Source organism: Haliaeetus albicilla, chromosome 20 (genome assembly GCF_947461875.1).
Source record: "Haliaeetus albicilla chromosome 20, bHalAlb1.1, whole genome shotgun sequence".
NCBI lineage: Eukaryota > Metazoa > Chordata > Aves > Accipitriformes > Accipitridae > Haliaeetus > Haliaeetus albicilla.
In genome coordinates this window covers 23,861,614-23,884,792 of record NC_091502.1, presented here as the reverse complement: position 1 = coordinate 23,884,792, position 23,179 = coordinate 23,861,614, and the positions used below count along the sequence as shown (strand labels likewise).

At 42.5% G+C, this 23,179-nt stretch overlaps 1 protein-coding gene across 7 annotated transcripts in view; it reads right to left on the bottom strand.

The window, feature by feature from the left end:
• Positions 1-23,179, bottom strand: part of TENM4 (teneurin transmembrane protein 4) — a 600,927-nt gene that overhangs the window by 79,392 nt on the left and 498,356 nt on the right. For all 7 annotated transcript variants that reach the window (XM_069808531.1, XM_069808534.1, XM_069808532.1 and 4 more), the window contains 3 exons: positions 22,530-22,746; positions 7,679-7,798; positions 689-950 (listed from right to left, as the gene is read on the bottom strand). In XM_069808531.1, the coding sequence (XP_069664632.1) occupies positions 689-950; positions 7,679-7,798; positions 22,530-22,746 (599 nt within the window). The remainder of the gene's footprint in view (positions 1-688; positions 951-7,678; positions 7,799-22,529; positions 22,747-23,179) is intronic.

Below are 23,179 nucleotides of genomic sequence, written 5' to 3'. Positions count from 1 at the left end.
TGCAACCACAGCAAGTTGTTAACCTACTTTATCTGACTCCCCCTTCCTTAAAAAAGAAAATGGGGATGAGAAATTAAAAGTAACCCTCGCTTTGCTCATCTATCCCAAATGTCATGAAACGCAATAAAACCTAGGTGCTCCACAGGGTGGCCATTTGCCAGCCGTCTGTTGGCTGACTGCACATCTCAGCGGCTTGGTAGAGTGAGGGGTATGCTTCAAACCCTGAGAAAGTTCACACCCGATACTCCGTCACTGAGATCCATAATGCCCAGTGGGTGAAATTTGCTCCTGAACAGGAGAAAGGCATTAGAGCGTAAGCGATCCATCAGCTTCGTGCTGGGCGTATTGAATGCCAAAGGGCTGCCCGAAGACTTGTTGTGGGTCACACGAGGGTCCCAGCCCACCTCCTGTGGAAGAGAGGTGAAAGCAAAGCAGAACCAACATAGGATTTTTGTTGTCAGCGACAAGTGTTTTGCCTCCATCTCTCAGGAATATGGGAAAAAAAACCTGGCAAAGCGCGCACTTGTGAGTGAGCGCTCCTGGCAAATGTCTGAAAAATGGTGCAACAAACTAGGAATGCTTCTTTTTAGGAAAGCAGCGGAATAGTTGCATTTGTGTTGCTCAAAGCAGGCAAAGGAAGCACAGAAAGGAGGTGGATTATTTTCTCCTCGGCTCAGATGGTTCATACCTGGATTTCAGGAACAATAGGACCTTTCTCTGAGCAGGAACTTGCAAAAGCTGTCAGCGGAGATGGAGAGACCACAGGGTTGGGCCGGGCGAAGTTACTGAGGTCACAGCTTGGGATTTCATTCTCTTCATGCCGCATGACTATGGTTTCCATCACGAAGAAGCGATCCCATGGCAGCCAGAGTGTGTGCTCCTGGGTGATGAAGGGAGCCCGCTCAAAGTGCAGGATAATGGAGATCCCACCAATGGTAACGAGATCAAAGCTGTTTTAAGAGATGGAATACGAAGTTAGTGCAAGCACCACCGTGTCTGTTTGTAACAATTCCCTAGCAAGGACCCCCAGAAAAATAATTGCAAGAAATTTCATCAGCCACGTTTTACAAGCCTAAAACCTACAGCCCCAAGAGGCTTTAGCTGAGTAAGAGCAAGTGGCAGAGGCAGGAGTACGAACTCAGCTTCTTTGCATGTTGTCCTCATGTATATTAAAAACATACTTATCCCTTTTTTTTGAGACAAATGTTTATCTTTGTTAGTGCTTTTCTAGTGGTGTTTGACCATACATACTAATTTTCTTTTTTTTTTTTTAATAAGTATTTATCATCCAAACGCAGTCACAAATTGGATCAATTCACATGGTGAAATAAACTATTTGGAGAGCGGTTTCTCTGACACACCACCATATAAACTGTCTTGGCATCACTGCTAACCTGACTAACACCTAATGCAACCCAGAGAACATATGGAGCCCAGTCGTGGACTGAGCGTAGTGTACTAGGCTCAGGGAAGAAATGAACGCCTTGCAGGCAGTCTCTGTACCACAGCACTCAGCACATCATAGTCTTTTTTGACTCTTAATCATTTAGAACAGGGCAGATAACTTACTACTTCTGGTCTGCAACTTCACCCTATGCTACCTCCAGCCAAGCGGCTTTTCTGCCTGTGTTAGTGTTGGATAATATTATGTCAGGCTAACAGATAGCCCTCCGGAGTTGTGTGAAAGGATGTTACCTTGGTAAGGAAAATATTTGTCCCCTGGAGGTAAAGATGTTGCGATAGGGTTTTGGGGTTTTTTCTTAGTTTTGTTTTTCTTAGTTTTGTGTTTAAACTTCACATCTTGTCAGAGATGGAGATTTTATGCAGCACCACAGGATGTATCTACTATGTACAGACTGAAAAAAAAAGGTGTTAACTGGAAAAGGAAGGGTTTTTGACACAATTTGAAGACCTCTCATTTTTGCTTCTTTGTTTTTTCTCAGTATCTGTTCAGTTGCGATGCCAAACGAGTGTTTCAGGCAAAGAAAGTTTTCTCATCCCTGCTTCTGACTTTCGATGCTTGGTGCTAGTGTATGGCAGTCTCACACAGACTTTAAGCATGTGAATAGGCTCGCTGGCTTCAACGGAGCTGCTCATGTGCTTAAAAGCCACATGCTTAAGTACTTCTCTGTGCATGAGAACTAGGTTCTGAAAGCACTCTGACAGCCCAAAGCCAGATTTGATGCACTTTGTAATTACAAGGCAAGAAAGAAGCTGAAAAAAAGTATTTAAAATTATTTTTTAAATTAATTATGAGGCTTTCAGATTGGCTGCAAAAATCCCAGAGGAGCAACAATGGGTATGAACTATTTCTAAAAAAAACTCTTTGGCAAGCAGTCATTCAGGAGAACCTTCTGGGTTTTTTTATGGCCAATAGACTGAGGTGCCATTTAGTAAATATAATTATGAAAACAAAGTTCTTCAGGATTAAATTGAGTCCATGGGAGGGAGTGGAAAGCATTTTAAAAAGCTAAAGACATGTTTATTCTACCACTCAAGTGGGGGCATCAGCTTCCCAGACCTATGGAGCTTGGCTTGCAACAGCCTGACGAGTGACTTGCTCGTTCTTGCCAGCAAAGCTCCGCAGCATTTGTGCTTTGATGAGAACATTTTTAACAGTCAATTAGCATTTGGCAAGCCCTTTAGCTAGGAAGGAGAAGCTTGCTCTGCATGAATCTGGGCACTGAAAGGGGCAACGGGAGGAAAGAAGCAAACATTACAAATGATGCTCAACAAGATTTTAGGCAAGTGGGAAGAGTTTTTATTCGGAAACACTTCTGTTTCACTCCTTTGTGAGTGGTTCTTGGCTTCATTGAGCCTGGGTCAGGGACGGTAACCTGCTGGGAGGAAACATCCTTGCCTCTCCTGCATCCCCAAAGCAAGATGCAGAAGGGAAAGCACCACCTCCATGTCAGGCTCCAGCAGCTGTGAAAACAGAGATAGGCAGTATTTTTTAGCAGGCGCTGTTGCTCATGAGCTGGTTTTCCCAGAGTCACAGGGTGCAGCTTTGAAGTTACCTTGATGAACTGAACAAAAGCTAAAACTAAAACCAAACAGAAAAACCCAAACTGAAAACACCTTCCTCCCAGCTTCCCTCAGTGAAATTAAATTTAACAAGAGCAAAACCGTCTTGGGATTGAAGGAACGAGATAATTTTATTTCTGGTTTTGCTGCTGATCTCTGACGTCTTTTTTATCACTCTGGAAAAAATCTTACTTATTGTATAGTCATATTGTTCTGTTTTTCTTAAAAGACTCTGGAGAGACAGGCCAAAGGATAAAATTCTCTGTTTATCCACAAAGCAGGCTCCAAAAAAAACCCACAACAAAACCCACAGAAAAGTGTAACCTTTTCTCATCTCTTTGCTCTGAAAGTTCATCTACTTGGTGTTTCTGAGAGAGCCATGCCAAAGTTGCTGAATGTGATGGCAGGTACACAATACCAAAAAAGTCTCGAGACTTTCCTGCTGGTTTATTAACACCGTGCCTACAACCATGGGATACTGAGGACTTGCAGCCTTTATAAACTGCCAGTTGAGTGAAACTTAAAGCTTTATTTAAAAATGTGGTTTATCAACCAGTACTGATACTTTGATCCATCTATTAACTTTGCTTTACAGAGAAATGCATACAACAGAGTGGTTTGAGAGTTGTCATTTTATCTCCATGCCCTGTTATCTGAAAAAAGTCTGTCCCCCAATAATTAGGCTAAAAACACATGCAAGCCTTGAAGTTATCAAAGTTTTGCTCAGACTAAGCAATGTGACTTAAACAGGATCAGGATTTCCCTATTAGAGGCTGTACCTGAGTACCGTAATAGGAGTGAAACCTACTTGCAGAGACCTGGAATATAGCGAATCCACTTACAGGGCTGAAAAAATCAGTTCACTGTAATTCTAAAACTGAAATTTTACTTATGATACTCATTTTGAAACTTGGTCGTGCCAACCCCTGCCTCCCCCCCAAAAAAGCAAACCTGAAGCAACAAAATCAGCTTAGGAACCAATCTAGCTAAACTGATGCAATTCTGTCTTTAAACTCCCTTACTTTAAAACCACAGTTATTGCCCTGCTATCAGTAAACTGATTTGCTAAATCAATTTAAGGCAACTCAATGCACGTTTTCAAGAATAGATATTCCTATGGTGAATATGCCAAATAATAAAGCCAGTGAGTTTTATGCAGTTATCTCATAACCCCTGGAACAAGGTAACTGCTTGCATGTGCGCTCCCATTTTTCCTCCAAATCAGAATGACACTGAAGATGGTCCAGATGACCCCATATAACTGTGCACTGCTATGAAATGGGAATGCATGCAGTCTGCTACTGTAGTTCAGGAGAAACTACTTCTTGCTGAAGAGCATCAACTTCTTAAAACAAAGTGACTCAATCACATGAACACTGCATTGTGAAAAAGCTGATGAGAAGAGAGTCATGCTCTATGCAGAAAATTACTGAAAAGCATCAAAACACATAATAGAACATGTAATAGCAATAATTCTTTAAACAATTTTGAAAGTGCTTTACAAATAGTGTTTAATAAATGCTACAACAATCAGTAAGGAAGGCAAGTAAATGTTATCTCCCTTTCACAGGCTTGTTGGCTGGTCTAGGAAGGTTAAGAGATGCATCTAATGCTACCCGCTAAATCAGCAGCGCGACTAGGATTAGAAATAAGGGATGGCTGACATCATTTTCTGCCCTGACAATTTTAGTCTGAATGCTCTTAAGTACTTCAAGGTAATTTTTAGAAGACCTCACCACTGGATTTTGGTGTTCTTTAAGAGAAGGGCTTTCATTTGTCCATTTATTACCTCCGGAGTACACAGATGCACTGCTGTGCCCGTTCATTTGAGAAAATATCTGCATGTATGCCTCAGCCAATTTTGGAAGGCAATGTTAAATGTTGGTCGTGCACCAGACGTGCACAAGGCTTCTGCAGAAGCAGATTGGTTTGAGAGGAAGGTGAAGAAATCAGAAGAGCTGACACCACGCAGCCTGGGATTACACTGACCACCAGCCGCTGCTGACAGAAGTCCCAGCTTCAGGATGAATCCCACTTGGTCACAGATTCCCTGCTCTGAGACAGCAGATCTCTGTCATTTTTATCATTTGGAGCTGAGTATCTGTCAGGGGCTGAGTCAGCAAACTGCAGCACTGAGCTCCTTGAAACTAATTTAACTTCTGGAGGCTGGCAGCCGGCCCTGAGGAACCGGCAGTCCACCGAAGATTGGTGGAGCATACTGATGCTCCAGCTGCATTGCTTTCTGCCCTGAGTCCCCTGCTCAGCTGGAGGTTGGGAAGGACATCCCTAGCTTGAACTGCCAGTAGAAGTAGGATTATAGCAGGGGGGATTTGCCTTTCACCATCCAAGAACTGGAAAGAAAGAGTTACTCAAACATTACAAATGTCTGGAGCTCGGATAGCAGCGCCCATCTCCATGCTCTGTCCCTGTTTCGCTTACTGGTATGTTTGCTGTCTAGAGGTGAAATTTAAGATAAAGCCCCTCTCTGCTAGGTACAGTGCAATTAAGAGATGGTCCCTTCCTCAAAGTACTTGTAATCTAAATGAAAGACTACACACGGTAGTTGGGTATTGTATATATGACAAGGAAACAGATGAAAAAAAGATTATGGCAGGCATTATTGTCCAGGAATTTTGCAGGCATATTTATCTGTTCTAATAGACACAGGTTTTGTGCTGGTCTATACACAGCAATCTGATCTTGAGAGTGCAGTTTGGATCTCACTTTCACTCAAAGGAGGTTCAGTAAGGTTGACAGAGATACTCATAGCATAAATGTTCAAGACCTTCTCCTATTTGCAGTAATGCCTAAGCTTCGGACAATACAGAGGCACCAGCTCCAGAGGTATCCTTTTCCAAAGGAGACCACTAGTTTTCCTGGGATGCCTCTTTATTACCTGGATTTTATTGTCACGTCATTCAAGAGGTGGAGCATCACTCGGAAAGTCTCCTAGTCACCATCAGTGTTACAGTAGGTGCAAACTCCCCTGAGCATCAATAAGGTGACATTAAGCACAGGTTGCTAGCACATGTTCCTCTCTTTCATTCTAATTCTATCAGCTTCTCTGGCCAAGTCAAACCTTTAATGAAAGTTGTGGATTGGAGAAGCGCTAAATTCTATAAATCCTCTCCCAAGTGCTAGCGGTTAGTAGTCAATACATAGAGCATGTGCAGCTGGAACGTTTCATTTTTGTTCTTAAAAGAAAGGGAGCCATTAGCACTGACAGACAAAAGATAAGCTGAAAGACTTTCCCAATTTGCAATGCTTTTGTTTTGGCTGAGCGTGATTGCTCAGATTTTAAGCACTTGCCTCCGATACAACCACAATCTTAATGACTTCTTCCTAATCATTTCAACATGAATTAGCAAGAATAGAGCTGTTGGGAGCAGAAGGCATCTTTTCTTTACGTGCATGGGCACTGCATTGTCCAATTGTTGGCTAAAGGTTCTAGGTGATATCACAAAATTAATAATACTAAATAATAAAAATAAGAATAGAACAGAATAGAATAGAATAGACTATTTCATTTGGGAGGGACCTACAACAATCACCTAGTCCAACTGCCTGACCACTTCAGGGCTGACCAAAAGTTCAAGCATGTTATTAAGGGCATTGTCCAAATGCCTCTTAAACACTGACAGGCTTGGGGCATTGACCACCTCTCTAGGAAGCCTGTTCCAGGGTTTGACCACCCTCTCAGTAAAGAAATGCTTCCTAATATCCAGTCTAAACCTTCCTGATGCAGCTTTGAGCCATTCCCACACATCCTATCACTGGACACCAGGGAGAAGAGCTCAGCACCTCCCTCTCGACGTCCCCTCCTCAGGGAGCTGTAGAGAGCAATGAGGTCGCCCCTCAGCCTCCTTTTCTCCAAACTAGACAAACCCAAAGCCCTTAGCCGTTCCTCACAGGACATGCCTTTAGCCCTTTCACCAGCTTTGTTGCCTTCCTCTGGTCACCTTCAAGGACCTTCACATCCTTCTTCAGCTGTGGGGCCCAGAACTGCAGACAGTACTCCAGGTGAGGCCGCACCAACGCTGAATGCAGCGGGATAATCCCCTCTTTTGACCGGCTGGTTGTGCTGTGTTCGATGCACCCCAGGATGGGGTTTGCCCTCTTGGCTGCCAGGACACACACAGCTGACTCGTGTTGACCCTGCTGCGGCCAGCACCCCCAGATCCCTTTCTGCAGGGCTGCTCTCCAGCCACTCCTCTCCCAATTTATACTTGTGCTCAGTGCTACTTCATCCCAGGTGCAGAATCCGGCATTTGGACTTGTTAAATTTCATCCCATTAATCCTAGCCCAATGCTCCAATCTATCTAGATCCCTCTGCAAGGCCTCTTGTCCCTCAAGAGAGTCAACAGCACCTCCCAGTTTGGTTTCATCAGCAAACTTGCTAATGGTACATTCAACTCCTGCATCGGGATGGTTGATAAATATATTGAATAGGATTGGCCTAGAATTGAATCCTGAGGAACACCACTGGCGACCAGTCACCAGTCAGATGTAGCCCCATAACAACTAACAATAATGCATCAACATCTTCAAAATGCATCATTAAACGTGCTCTTGGAAGGAGTTTCTCTCTAGTATTGGTGGTAATAATGCTGTAACGGCTGCTTGAACACTCTAAATCCTATAAAGACATCCTACCTGCCATCTTGTCTGCTGATTGTGTATCCAAAAAGAGGATTGTTGACAAAGCTGATGTTCACTCCAACTAGAGGGGTCCCATCTGCTGTCATCACCTGGCCTCGAATCACACATGCGTGTCTGCAAGAAGGAGAAAAATGATAAGAAATAGTAAGTCTTTTGACAAATTCAGGTTTTTCCTCTACTTCTGTGGCTCAGAATTCCTACGGGTTAGAAAGCCCAGGCCCTGATGTCCTGGAAAGCTGGGGGCCATGCTGTGTGTCTTGATGACGGGATGCTGCTCTTGAAGACTTTCACAGGAATTGTGTAAGAACATTTGATAACTAAAATGAGGTTTACCTTTATCCTACTCTGGAAGAGCAAGTGCTGCAGCATATACTTCAATAACTATGGACTTCTGTAGGATTCACAACATCGCATTGGAATTTACAATAACCAACTAAGTCTCACAGTGTCTTGACAATATTGCCCTCATTAAAGGCAAAGCACATTTTAAAATCAAAGAGAACAGAAACCTACCAAGCACTGCATGGACATATTTAAGGCACAACAGCCACAGAAGCACCCTGACCAAGGCTTGATGGCCCATTTCTTCCACGCTTGGGAAAACCATGACAGATAATTTGCTAGGTTCAGATAGCTTCCCTACAAACTGCTTGGGGAACTGAGCACGCTAACAGGACAGGCTTTTTCTTCCCATCCTTTTCTTTCAAAGTTTGGTGGATTGCACTGTTTTATAGGCTACATCTATTCCAATTACTCTATCCTCTCTAATGTGCTCTTTTATCTAAGGATTTCAAGGATCTTTACAAACATTAATACTGCAAGAAAGGTATTTTACAGAGAGAGGAAATAAAGCACAGAGTGATTTTCAGTTGTCCAAGGTCAGTCAGAAAATCTGCAGTAAAACCAAAGACAGATTTTCTAGGTTCTTATTCCAAAGTCTGTTTCCAGAGCTCTAAGTCATTACTACATTGCTACCTTAGGAGCTTCCTGTAAAGACAAAGCATCCCATGTCTCTGAGAGTGTCTGAACCCAATTTTTGGCTGAAGATAACTATTTTTCTGAGCAGCAACAGCAAATTGTGGTGTCAGTGTGCTAAAGGGACCCAGTGAGTGATTTTCCTAACTGCTGTCCTGCTGGAGAGCCAATGATTGAAAGCCAATGTTTCTACAGGTGCAGGACCAGATCTCAGCTAGAGTAAATCACCCCAGCTGCACTTGCTATCTACCCACCTCAACTGAGAAATGTCACTTTACCGGTTCACTGAGGCAAAGGATGATATCTGCAAAGTTTTGTAAAGGTGATTTCAAAAACATGAATTATCAGGGAAAGATCAAGTTATCTTCTTATAGTCCACCTAAAAATCTGATCCTGTATAATGCAAGGAGATGATAATGTATAACTTCTGTTTAATAAGGGCTGCAGTATTTGTATATTCTACAGTACAGAAACCAGACCATTTGCCAGGGAGTCTTGAACAAAACTCCTACTGATCTAAATGGAGAGCTCCACTATTAACAAAAATTCTCTAAGCATTACCAGAATGTGTTGGCAATCTATAATGTGACTGGATTCATATGCAATTTTGGAACAGGCCACAGGAAAATGAGATCACGGAAATGAATTTTCTGTTACTGAGTTTTCTCTGACATATCATCACTGACTTGTTAGGAGTCATATAGGAAAAGACTTGGACCCATCTTGGAGCTAACAATATTCTTAATACTTCTATTGCTTCTCCCATTGAAGGCTCTAACTCAGCTTCCCATATACAACAAATTTAAAATAATATTCCAGTACAGTATTATGCACATCACTCTCTAACACACAGGCAAAGCATAACTCAAAGGATCACAATGCCATGGAATATGCTTGGAAAAATATCAGTGCTTGGAAAAATGTCAATGCTTGGAATAACCCCACTGAAGTCAACAGGTCACCAAGTGTAGTGCAATTTTTGCACAAAGTGAATGTGTTTGATCACGTCTGAGCTAAGTGCAGAAGCTGGGCCTTCTCTTCTGAGATTTTTCCATGATCCCCTCCACCTGGCCCCATGTCCTCGCCCGTCCTTTAGAGAGACCTGAGGAAGGGTCTGAAACTGTCTTCTCTCTTCTCTCAGCTTCTCATCAAGTGGCTGCACATTTTGTGAAAGGCAAGGAATCACTACAGGCTGTTGCTTGAAGACTGAGACCTGAGCATGAGGGACTCGGTATTCTGAATTACTGACAGCATATTCAAACCAACGCTGGGACTCCAAATGTTTTAAAATACTTGAGAGACAAGATCATACATTTTTGCGAACCCAAAAAGAACATTTCCACCTGTTGTTTTTTCCTTCCAAGAGTTAAAAGCAAGCAAAGGAAAAAATACAACATGTTGCAGATGTCCCTCCTGCTGTCCTACACAAAACACATGTCCAAGCAGTTGCAAACTTGTAAGTAATATTGCAAGCCTAGATCCTCAGCTCATGTTAATGGGGGGATGTGCTTTATATCAGCAAGCATCTGGTCCATTACATATCACTGACAACTATTTCTACAATAACAAGCACCAGCACAACATGGACAAAGAGCTTCCTCTAGCCTTGGCAGCTGGAACAAATGCTTTTGAACTCCCACCTTCCAGGAAGAGACTCGGTTCCCATTCTCGGCGATGCTTCGCAGCACTGCATCCTACTCCGTTAGCACGACTAACTCGGACGACGCTGGCATCTCTTCTCAGAGAAGCAGCTTGTCAGCAAGCCCAGCTGCATCCACCATCCTCCCGAGGACTATAACAATAGCTTTATTTACATGCTATAAGGAAAGATGTTCCCACAAAGGGGACATCTTTCCCAAACCACAGTGATAAAAAAGAAGCTGGAGCAACACGCACAAATCTGAATTCAGTTAAAAGCAGGAGGGATGGAAACTGGAGAAAAACCAAAGCCCAGGCTCTGCCTGATTAGAGTCTCAAATCTTCTTCCCTGGGTGTCAAAATTTGCCCCACTTGGGACAAAACAGTTAATACAGTGCGTTGGAAGCAGCTGGCTTCTCTAGGGTCAACATGTCCTTTCTGGAGGCAAGATCGACTACCCACAACGCGCCGAGCCCCCCAGGAACCTGGTTAATGCTAATTTAGTCAGCCATTTCCTTCAGAAGACCTTGGTCTAAATGCAATTACACTACAAACAAGTTAAGTGGTACTGCTAAGACGCTCAGCTCCGCTAGAAGGTCTCTCAATAAATTTACATAAAATTATCTCTCATGTTAATAGAAGAGATTTATTCCATCAGTCTAGGCCTGCTAGTTCAGAGTGTTTTCCACAGTTGAACAAAATTGAATTTCTCATAGCTGGAGTCTCATCTTCCCATTGAATTATTAACAGATTCCACGTGTTGCCTCTGTTTTCTAGCTTTTTGGTTTGTTTTGTTTCCTTCACTAATTTACATGAGGCTGTATGGATTCTTGTTTTACAATCAAAAGCAGTCTGCTTTTTTCTTCTTCTTTAATTAGACTTTTCCTTTCTTTTTTTTTTAATTTGTCCATAAAAGCTTCTCTGAAAGACCAAATCACTGTTGAAATGTTATCTAGAATGCCAGATGGCATATCAGACAATTTTACACCATTGCTTTGTGAAGTCATTCTTTATTCCCTAGAAAACTAAATTAAGTATTCCTGTTAAGATCTGGGCCACAGTGGCAAAACAGACAGGGGTGCACTTTACGTTCCCATTGCTCGGATATAAAGAAAGTTTGACAGGATGTCAACAAAATTCAAGCAGACAAAACCAGCTTTAGAACAAAAGCCAGAAAAGTAAATTCCCCAAAAGGCATTTCACATTATGGGAGCACATTAAAGATTTGTCTTTAATACTGACTCTGATCCCATGTGTCATAACTTAGATATTGGTCCTTCCAATACTTCTTATTCATAGATGTTTTCTGCTGACACTGTGCTTGGCACTGGGAAATAGACAAAAATACTGCTTCTGTTAAACATTTTTCATTGGGAAAAGAAAATTCTGTGCATCCTAAACCACCCTTTGCTGCAAGAAATGTATATTCTTTCCTTGACTGATGATAGGTGGCATGGGAAATCTCACTCCAATGAATTTCCGTAGCTCCTCAAAATATTTCCACCGTAACTCATTGTGCCTTCTCCTTTAAAGGTTTCAGATGTGTGGCGATGGTTATCATGACTGCTTAGCCATCCTCAGCTAAGTTATCCATAATGAATATTTTAATTTGCCACTATAAATCTCTTCATCTCTTTGAACTTACTTACCACTTCTGTATTTTATTGGTGTGTATATATATATGGGATTTATCCTTCTGCTTTGGATCAAACTACATCAGAGCACCATAGAGTGAAAATCTGCAAAGTTGTTACCCATTGGGAAGAGAGTTGTTAATGAAATTAGGTGATCTCAGTTCCATTTCTTCCTCTGCTACAGACTTTCTGTGTGACACCGGTCATGTCAGCTAATCTGTATATGTCTTTGTAGTCCACCTGCAAAATAACAACCGAGGCACATACCCTCCTTACAGAGACATCAGAAGGATAATTGTAGTAATCTGCTAATCACTTGCACAGGGATTTTTATATTCTCATGGCACTTCATCTGTGATATGGTCAGACACCTTGCTGGTAAGTGCCTATAAATACAGTCATTTGTTACAAACACAATCTCATGGCTTTAGCTGCTGTGACCTTTTTGCTTGATAATAACACAGGATGAAGCAAAATGTAGCTCGTCCATTTTGCGTTGAATGCACCTGTCTCATGTTAAACAACCTCAGGGCAGTCTAGTACTAGGATAGATAGAAAAATTGGTAGAATGCCAGGTAAAGCTAAGGGCATCATGATCAAACACATGGATGCAGAGAAAATGCCTGAGCTGACAGATGAAGGACAAAAGAAGAAGAGGAAACAGCGGAACATACAGACCTTCAAGTTCATTGCTTGTGGCAGTATTTCCCTCAAAGGCTGTCTGTAAAAAAAAAAGCCTTGCTCACTTGCCTCTTAACCGTGCAGAAAAAAACCCCTAATAGTCTTTCCCTGAACTGAGTCAATCCCTGTCTGGCTTCTTCCTTTCAGTTTAACTGTAGGAAAACCTTAAATTGGAAATCCACCTACTGATCTTAGCTGCCATTTGAATTAAGGAATTAAGGTTAGGAAAAAGAATGGAAAAGATCCTGCTGAAGGGTTCCTTGTTAAACATGAAAGGCACATTTAGATGAAAAAATGAAAATTAAAGAGTAGTCATCCAGAAAGACCCCCACACCACCATGGATAGCACAAGTGGGTTTCTGAAAGGGTTTGGCACATGTTGGGCAGCTGGGATATAAATCGTTAATTAGGCTCAGCCGAGAAGCTGGCCAATAAGGAGAGCACCAGAATGCCAGTGTCAATCTGACAAAGGACTAAACGTGCTGACATTCGACCAAGGCCCAAACGGGGACTTGCTGAAGTGGCACTGACAGACATGGTTTGCAACAGATCCTGCCACTCAACTTTCTGAGCAGATGATGGAGTGGGAGACCCAGGAGAAAAAGAGTGGGTAATGAAGAGCAAAGTTTATAAGGGCTCTGACCAGGCTCAATAAAACAAAGTCAATTCTAACTTGTCTGCAGCGAGAAACAGTATCTGGTCTGTTTGTTTAACCTGCTCATTGAAGCTATTTATAAGGTCCCATCACTGAAGTGTCAGGAGATGCTGATGATTCGTTGTGCAGGTATGGTCCTTAGCTGTTAACCTTTTGCAAGGAGCCTTCTGCAGCCTTTTAGATATTCTACAAAACAGACAGTAAAGCCAACTGAATGAAATGCTTCAGTGAAAACCCATTACTTAAATCGTCTGAAGAAGGACAAGGGAAAAAGCAACATAATCCGTGGATACTTTTACGAATGTGGCTAATGAAGTTGGTATTTGAAGTCCAAGAGGAAAGCACTTAGTAATCAAGATTTACAATATCACTTCTAGATGCAGATTTTATTCTTGTTGTCTCTTTAGATCTGGTCTAACCTGACAGTATCAAAACAGTGGACCTTCTTCATCTAATATTTTTAGTAGCCATGAGAGGGCTTGCTTTTGAGATCGGCTGTTGTCCAGTTTCTCAAGCTCCTCACTGCATGCCTCTGACTCCATTCTGCTCCATGAAGACTTACAGACTGGTAGTTCCTAAAAATCTCCTTTGGCATCACCTTTTTAGCAATATTAGTGACTGCCAGTAGCAGCTCCTCCAACAAGAAAAGAAGGTATCTTTATTGCATGACAGTTTAGTAACAAAATGTAATATCTTTTGAGCACCACCTACCACTTCTAGAAAACCCATGATGGAATGATCATTGCTCTCAAAACAATTCCCTGTTGGCTCCATTCCTGAAAGACTCAGGCCTTTCTTGCTTTGAAAACTTCTCCCAAGATTTGAACCTTATTCACCTACTCGATGTGCGTCCTTTTTTGCTTTATGAAAGCACAATCTTCCTCTCTGATCTGCCAAGCAATCTGGCCACTGTTGGAAAGAGATGCCACTTCTGCCATCCAAAACATCTTGGGTCTCTATGCCTCATTGAGTCACTATTTTTGCATCCCAAGATTTCTCAGTTGAGCTATAATGGGAAGGTGGGAGGATAAGGGATACAGGAAGGCTGCTCAGCAAATAGGAAATAAAGAGGAAAAGATACGATACTGGTGCTGGTCTCTGAAATTATAAAACTGGCTCCAACTATACTATTTAAGTGAAAGTATTTTAGAACAGAGTTTTATAGAAATGCAAAGCACAATAAAGTTGGGCTGTGCTTTACTGCAAAGTTTCAGTGAAAAATTCTTTTATTCACAATGTGGTTGACTAAGTAATGCTTTAAAAGTTGATGATTCTCTCCTTTACTCCAGCACAACCAAAGAAACACTCTCTTGCTTTGCATGAAAGCTCAAAGAAACAGAATCACACTCCTATTTTTTTAGGTCTGTAAAATCCAAGTCAAGCGTTCAGTAGCTCGTAAGGTGCAAGATAATTTTTCCACCTAATACTGAATTACGCTCATTTCATAATTTTTCAGAAGTGATCCTATAACCATTATTTCTATGAGAGGTAAAGACTTTATGGTGCAATAACTTTCAGAGATGAATAATGTATTCATGTCAAGTCTTCACAAAAAATGTCTGCAGAACTTACCAGTTCTGTATTATTACAGTATTTTACGTCTGGTATTTATTTTGTAAGCTATGGCCACATATTCAGCTCTGCAGAGGACCCAAAATAAAAGCGATTCCTTCCATTGAATTTGAGGCACCATAAAAGCAAAACTGATCAGGACAGAAGGAAAAATACATTGTTTCCAGGTTAATTATAAAATGAGGTCTCCTTCTGATGATCATAGGGGAAGTTCTTTAACTACATATAAGCTGTCTGATAGCTTTGTAATGATTCAAAGGAATTAGGAAAAAAAACGTTCAATAAAATATATAAGATTTTATGATTGGGATTTTAAAACTGCTTTTTTATGTAGGAGGTTTTAACCAATTTAGCATGTAAATGTCACACTCAAAGGACAGACTCTTTCTGATATATTGAAGTGGTTGAAAACTGTACTTAGACTCAGCTGTTAGCATCCAACAGCTAGAGGCGACTGCCCCAGAACTGATCTGGCAAGGCAGAACTTCACTGCATCAGCGCAAAGCCAACAGGATCATCTCACACCAGTTTCCCCTGCAATTTAAAATGGGAAAGGAGATTTGCACTGAGCTGGCCGCGGGGTGCTGAAGCTCTCCAGTCTGGTCTGGGGTCAGCAAACCCCTGCAGAGGAGAGGCAGCGAAGAGCCTGGGGCAGAAAGCTCCAGCTTTTTGCAGAATGAACATGCCAGGGTCCCACACGAGAATCATTACAACTGTGAAGCAGTATTTAATTTGAAGAAGCCTTACGCAGTAATGAAATAATCAAATCTCTCCATTGAACAGGAGATGGAGGTTCTAGTGATGTTATTATATTGAATGGAGCTACTGACTCAGCTCATAGTTATCACGTCAGACATGTCCATCAATGAGTAATGTAAAACAATGGGCGTGTGGGCTGCTCTTTTTTCAGAGGAATGTACCTTGAATATTGAATAAATATTAATCAAATATCTATGTGCCAGATCCAGGAGATGCATCAGCGTCCACACCGTAGTTTTGACTCCTAAAGCCAAATACGCACATCAGCACCTGTGTAATTGGGAGGTACTTAACTCATTAGGAGTTTTGTTTTTCTGCTTGGGAGTTTTGAAAGCTTGAGTTTTGCTTTCTGCACACTCCAAGAGCTCCTAGGTACACAGGTATCACCTGAGACCTTTTAAGCCCAGGTACAGGATGGCGCAGCATTTTTATCAGCTGCTTTGCCTGATTCTGGAAGCATGCCGAAATCACATTAGGATGGTCCTACTCAAGAGTTTGTGCTTGGTAATAAATATCCGATGTTTTTTAATATTTGTTAAAAACTGCACCCCTGTTTCTCTAATGACTGTACACAGAACTTCCTTCTACTGCCACTTGTGAAAGGCAAATATAATTACATTATGATTACACTATCTATGTTATAGAAAAAAGCCCATAAAAATGGATAGGGACTTTGCTTTCATAGAGTCCTGTGGGTACAAATTCAACAAAGTGGAAGTAAGTAGCTGCATATATTGCATTAGTTTATTGTATGGAAATAATGCCATGCTCAACTCAAAATCACTCTAAGCTGAAATAATGCCATACTATATAATTTAAAATCAAAAGAAAAAGGCAAACACTGAAAATAAAATACATATATATATGCCCTGTACACTGAAAAGGTAAGTTTTAAAAGTATGCTTTCCTGTGCTTAAAAGGAATAATTGCCAAAATGAAAACCACTACGTCTTTGAAAATTCCTTGTTATTGTCCTATATTTCAAAAAGCTATGATTTGTAGCTAGTAAGTAGTTCCTTTAAGTAGAAAGCAACAGAAGCAGAATGATGCCTTTGGAAGAGTGTAATGCTGGGAAGGAGAGGGTTTGAAGAGGTGCTGTGTTAGCTCGGTTTAAAATATGGGAAAATACGACCCTGTTCCCACCAGTGTGGGTACCACGCTGTACCACGCGTGCTCACTCTCAGGAGCACTGGGTGGTGTCTAATACCTTATGACAGAGTCTTCAACAGAAGCAGCGTTCACAGCCTCCTAACCCCCGCAGCCGCTGTGCTCCACGAGCTCCTGCACGGCCGCTGGGGTACCTGCAGTTCAGGGGGTGCATCCGACCCGTGGCATTTCGCTGCCAGCCCAGCGGGGCCGCGTCCTGCTGGAGCTGGGCCAGAGCCATGGGCTGGACCAGCCGTCTCCGGAGAAATCAGCAGCAGCAAGCCACACCTGATGAGTTCAGGTTTTTTGACTTCTAACTTCAGCTAGAAAAGAAGCGTTTCTTACTTCGCTGTATAAAAATCACACTTTTCTCGAGGGAAAAGTCCAGAAAAGACAGAGCACTTTGGTTTCCCTGTGAAGGAACCTCAGGAGGATCTGCTGAGGTGAACCCACAGTCCTCCAGGTGTGGAAAGAAATGGGTGAAAGGAAAAGAGAAGGTGCTTTGAATGTCTTCCTTCAAGGTTACCAAGATATCACGGGGAAGGAGAGGGTTTGAAGAGGTACTGTGTTAGTTTGGTTTCAAATTTCTCCTTCAAAATCTCTCAGAAGTGAGCCAGAGGGACTACCAAAATGTTTTGAAAGTCATTTTGATTCTCCCCTATTCTCTCAGTTGTTCTTTGGCCATGATCAATACTCACAATTTTGGTTTTGATAGGGCTTGGGATCGATGCAGTTTAACTGTGACAATAAAAACCATCCATTTATTTATTTATTTATAGTAAAATAGTGCACACAGGCATTTATAGCACACCTGTCTATCTTAGCATCTAACAGTGCTTGTGCAACCCTCCCCAGCTGGACCAGTAAGGTACGTTGTACAGCCTGGCACCCAGGAGGGACACAGAGAGGTGGAGTGACATGTTTACAGATACCTTGTCACTCAGTAGTGGAAAAAGAAATGTGCAAATTTAATTCTGATCAGAATTTTAAACCATGAAAACTTACTACTTTTTGTACTTAGACTACTGACCTGAGGGCAATAAGGGACTACTCCTGCAGCTGATACCAGAACCTGCTCTCTGATGTGTCTTTATAACTCAGCGGGTTATTTGTAGCTGCCCATTTAATTGGGATGGGTTAATACTGCTGGCAGCAAGTAGACACATGCAACCTGTGCCAAAAAAGAAGGGGTATAAACCACACCTACTTAAAAATCACCTTATTTCTTGTCAACTGTTCTTTTAAAAAATGCCAATTCCACACATGGTTTTCTGAGGTGCTTTAATCCTATGCCGACGCATAACATAAAAGACTCCGTGGATCAGGACTTTAGCCTGTTCTTGCAATTTTCTGACACTGTCCCTCAAGAGAGAACAAATATATCAGGTGTCCTACTTGAAAGTCAACAACTTGACACCACCGCACATTGTGCTGCTCCTTATGGTGATGGACAACTAAGAATGGCTTAAAAATACAAAGCAAACAGCAAGAGTAAGTGGTTTCAAAATCAATACAAGAACGATCAAGTAGCAGAAGAGTACTTGTTATCTGTTCATCAAAATGATGTGAAAAGACATTCCGTGCATTCAGAATTTAATTTAGCTACTTGCTTTATCATCATAAACACTCATTTCAATATGGGCAATGATTATTTTTTCTTCCCAAACATGAATAATATATAATTGCTGGTATTTTGGAGGAGACAAGGTCTTTACCTTTATCCATCAGGGTAATTTATCATTGTCTTTCTTTTTCTTCTGCAGTGGTGAGAGAGCTTGTCAGCTCAGCTTGTTCTTAAAAAGCCGGAGTGTAATTCAATAATAAATTCACTCAAAGGCTAGCTGTCACGAGGCATTCATTTATTTGTATCCATTAGGTGATATGCACTGCTGTTCTCTCTAAAGGGTAGCTAAGCTGAGTTTCTGAAGCCCAGGAAATACATTGCACAGATATTCAGTCATCTCCTTCACACTGCTGCCACTTCTGCACAGGCCATACGGGAATGCAAATGTGCTGTGGTTCCCCCAGGGGTGACAATCAGCCAGCCGTGACCTGGGAAAGCCCCGCGGAGTAGGCTGCGGTTCCTGACCTGAATGATGAGTGTGCTTGTGCCACAGGTGTCTCTGCAGGACGTCAGACACCCAGGACACAGAGGTCCACGTCACCTCTGCGTTGCTGGCTCATGGGGGATTGCTCACAGCCAAGCAGCACGGATCCAGCTCCCCTCCTACCCCATGAGGGTGATGGTGCTGGGACAGAAAGATGTAGGATGTTCCATGCCCAGCAATCCACAGTCCTGATCTACGTCAAGAAGGAGACGGCTTCATGAATCACACCAGCAGCAATGGAAGGGAGAGGGTTATTCTAAGGCAGGATGCTGGAGCCCTCCATCAGAACAAAAAGATTTCCTGACCTCTCTCCTCTTGGACAAGCTATTAAGCCAGGAGCTGGAAGGAGAAATGAAAATGGTTCATCTTGCCCCCTGCTGCTGCTGCTGTGATCTTCATGGAGACACTGAGCAGTTCCACGGATAAGAGGGATATTATCACCTGTCTGTTGTAAAAGCAACTGGAGGAGATTCAACAGCAAGAACGCTACTGAAGAAAGGGCATATCCACACATGCAAATACAGTCAGTCTCATTTGCCTACACTAATTGGGTCCCAGATTGTCCCAGCCCATGCTCCTCCACGGAGCAGTCACTGACCACTGCTGAAGCACTGCCATTTCCAGGGTGACAAGAGGCAGCTGTTTAAAGGTTCAGCTTTCTAGGTGGTGAAAACAGATGAGTGAAACTACAAAGAGAAGCCAAGTAAGCAGAAAACACTTGCAATGGTTAAGTTTATCCAGATCTATAGGATCTTTAAGAACAAACAGGAACACACGATGGTTTTTAAGATCCCAAAAGAGTAATGGCATTTTTAGCAACCCAACAGACTGATAAGCCTGGACTGTGTGCTGTGGTGCTGTCTCAGGGGATAATATACCTTCTGTTGAGGTCCTTCATGGTTATTTGCAACAGCTCTTGTGACGAGTCAAGATATTTAACTTGAGAGATGCAATATAATCACAGCTTGAGGTGACATATCTGTAGACCATATTTAGTGATACACACCCTGTGCTGGTATTTTAAGAATGGCAACCTCATAAATCATCGCTATCTCTGTATCATTCTTCGTGTTAACTTAAATGGAGCAATGAGCCCCATTTATTAGTTCCACTGCAGTTAATGAAAAGCAATCATTAAAACCCTTCCTATTGATTTGAATCTTTGCATTCCCTCGCTCTAGTAAATCTATATGCCAGATAAATATTTCTGCTAGCAGGTGCTCCTTTTGAATCCCGAATCTTTCTTTAGCAGGATGTCTACAGATGGTTAGAAATTCCTTCCTACATAGACATCTATCATCAGATCTACGAAACACATGTAACTCCTGTAAGAGTTCATGTGACCCTAAGTGACACAGTCTTTCTGCTGGTCCTCTGCTGGCACTCCCAGAAGCAAATTCACTGTATATATAAGAAATTCCCATTATTTTCCCTCACCTCTGTGTGGTGCTGAATGCAAGCAGCCTTTAAAGAGAAGTTGCAATTTTTTTTTTATCACAGATGTATGAAGACTCCTATAATTCTTTAGTTGTATGGAAAAGTTCATTAAACATGGACATGTGTCTACCAAGACTCTCTGCCTATCAGAATGGATACACACAGACCTGATACAAGAGTCCTCTGTGGAAACGCTTCTGACTGAGGGCTGAGTTGAGGAATTGCAACCCTAAATACATCAGAAAAATGAAATTGTGAGTATAATCTATTTTGTATTCTGGAGCCTGATTTTACAGCAACAAATCACAACAACTGACAGCAGAGAATTCACTGTGCTAACATTTAGTCCAGAGCCTGGACTGTTCAGTATCCAGAACTTGCAATCTTCAGAATGCTGATGAAGTACAACAGTTTGCGACATAATGAGTGTTTGGCCTTAATCTGAATCACTGTTGTCAGCTTTCTTGGACTCTGAAGGGCTTGGCAGCAAGACAAATCAGGGAAACGATCACATCAGGCCAACTCCCTGACACTGGTGTGCTTCTAAGTGGTTCATGTCTCAGGTCAGCCTGTAGACCACCAGAGATGGCAATACATGGGAGGTGGTACCCAAGGGATGGTGGCAACGTCCCTTCGTGGAAGAGCATTAGGTCAGACTCAGAAGGGCCTGAGAGGCCTGCTGAGATGCAAGTGTTGAAATAAATACCTGCATAAACATGAGGGTTGTATATTTTCAGTGCCAACCTATTCACTGCTGTGTGGGGGAAAGCTGAAAGTAAGCAGTTAATGACTGGGTGGAATTCAACGGCATCCAAACCTAAGTGTTGAGAACCACCTCCTGGCTCAGGGTCACCACTTCTGAAAGGCAACATTTAGGGCAGACACCGAATGATCTAAGAATCTGACACCCCAGGGTATGTATTATAGTGTCCTGCTATAAGCACGTGATTTTAAAGAGATGACCTCCCCTGACAGCCAGGCATGTACTTAAACAAATGGCTGAGATGCAGTCACAGAAGTGAACTGCATAAGATTTCTTTGCCAGTTCCTGTTTCTTGATGATGACTGCAGTGATAAAGAATGTCTCAGTATTAAAACTAAGTTGACTGTTTATATTGGAAATCACTTTAATAGATCTCCCTACACTGTAAGATTTTCTTCAGTTATAGAATCACAGAATCACAGAATGGTTTGGGTTGGAAGGGACCTTAAAGATCATCTGGTTCCAGCCCCCCTGCCATGGGCAGGGACACCTTCCACTAGACCAGGTTGCTCCAAGCCCCATCCAACCTGGCCTTGAACACTGCCAGGGATGGGGCAGCCACAACTTCTCTGGGCAACCTGTGCCAGTGCCTCACCACCCTCACAGTGAAGAACTTCTTCCTAATATCTAATCTAAATCTGCCCTCTTTCAGTTTAAAGCCATTACCCCTTGTCCCATCACTACACGCCCTTGTAAAAAGTCCCTCTTGGGCTTTCCTGTAGGCCCCCTTTAGGTACTGGAAGGCTGCTATAAGGTCTCCCCGGAGCCTTCTCTTCTCCAGGCTGAACAACCCCAACTCTCTCAGCCTGCCTTCACTGGAGAGGTGCTTCAGCCCTCTGATCATCTTCGTGGCCCTCCTCTGGACTCAATCCAACAGGTCCATGTCCTTCTTAAGTTGGTGGCCCCAGAGCTGAACACAGTACTGCAGGTGGGGTCTCACCAGAGTATAGTAGAGGGGGAGAATCCCCTCCCTCGACTTTCTGGCCATGCTTCTTTTAATGCAGCCCAGGATACGGTTGGCTTTCTGGGCTGCAAGTGCCCACTGCTGGGTTGAGTTCTTTTGAGGTCTCTAGTAGTTACACTATAGATTGTAAATACCATTCTAGTTTCTCTCTCTTTTGGCTCTGTCAAGGGAAGAAGTTCTGCCACTGGTGTTTACTAGATACTTTTGGAAATGTCAGTCACTTGAACCAGAAGAGCCCCGCTGAACAGATGGCTTTCACTCCTTGAAATAAGAGAAGGCAGGAAAGATGCAACTGCACCTATGAGTTGGGAGAGAAGCATCTTGTCTTACTGGCTAGCAGGACATTGCAGATGAGGAGACAGTCAGCAGAATTACATCAACCACAAAATGCTTCAGGTATCTCCTTTCCTTAGACAATTTCCGTGTTCTGCATCTTGCTGGCATTTTATGTCTTAAAATGGCCAAGTGGCTTACACTTTACCTCTTACTGAATCAAAACCAAAATTCACTTACCCTCCTTCAAAAGGATTTTCTCCTGGGATGATGTGAGTGCTGTCCTTGCCAATCAGGAACTTGATCCGATCGTAGAACGAATGCAAGCTCTGCTGGAAGATGGGGGCTTGCGTCTCCTGGATGATATCCAGGGGGTCCGGGGAGCCCAGGCACAGCGCATTGACGTGGCACAGTGGCTGCAAGCAGCAGTCTGGGTCCATGCAATCCACCAGGCCATCTGCAGAAGGGTAAGGAAGATTTTAGAGCAATGGTAACATGGACTGTTGTAGACTTCAGGGCGCAAGAACTCTAATGCACACAACGGAAAATATGAATATACACCTACACAGAGTAAGGCATATTCCCTTAAAGCCCCAATAAAGATCCTCAAATATGCATTAATGTGTAATATATGAAAACACACACATACACATGAGCTTAGCCCCTTAAAAAAAAGCATCTTTGAGATTAGTTCTGGGATATGCCATTTCACATCTCAGTCACTCAGATAACTCCAGAGCCAGAAAAGGTGTTTTTTTTCCTGTCAATATACAAATAACTTTTGTACACTGGTCCTGTTCCCTGTGTAAATCACAGGCACATTGCATCACACCAAAGCTATCAGGGTCGCTTTTAGCAAGACTAAAGAGTGAATAAAGCCATGGTATCTC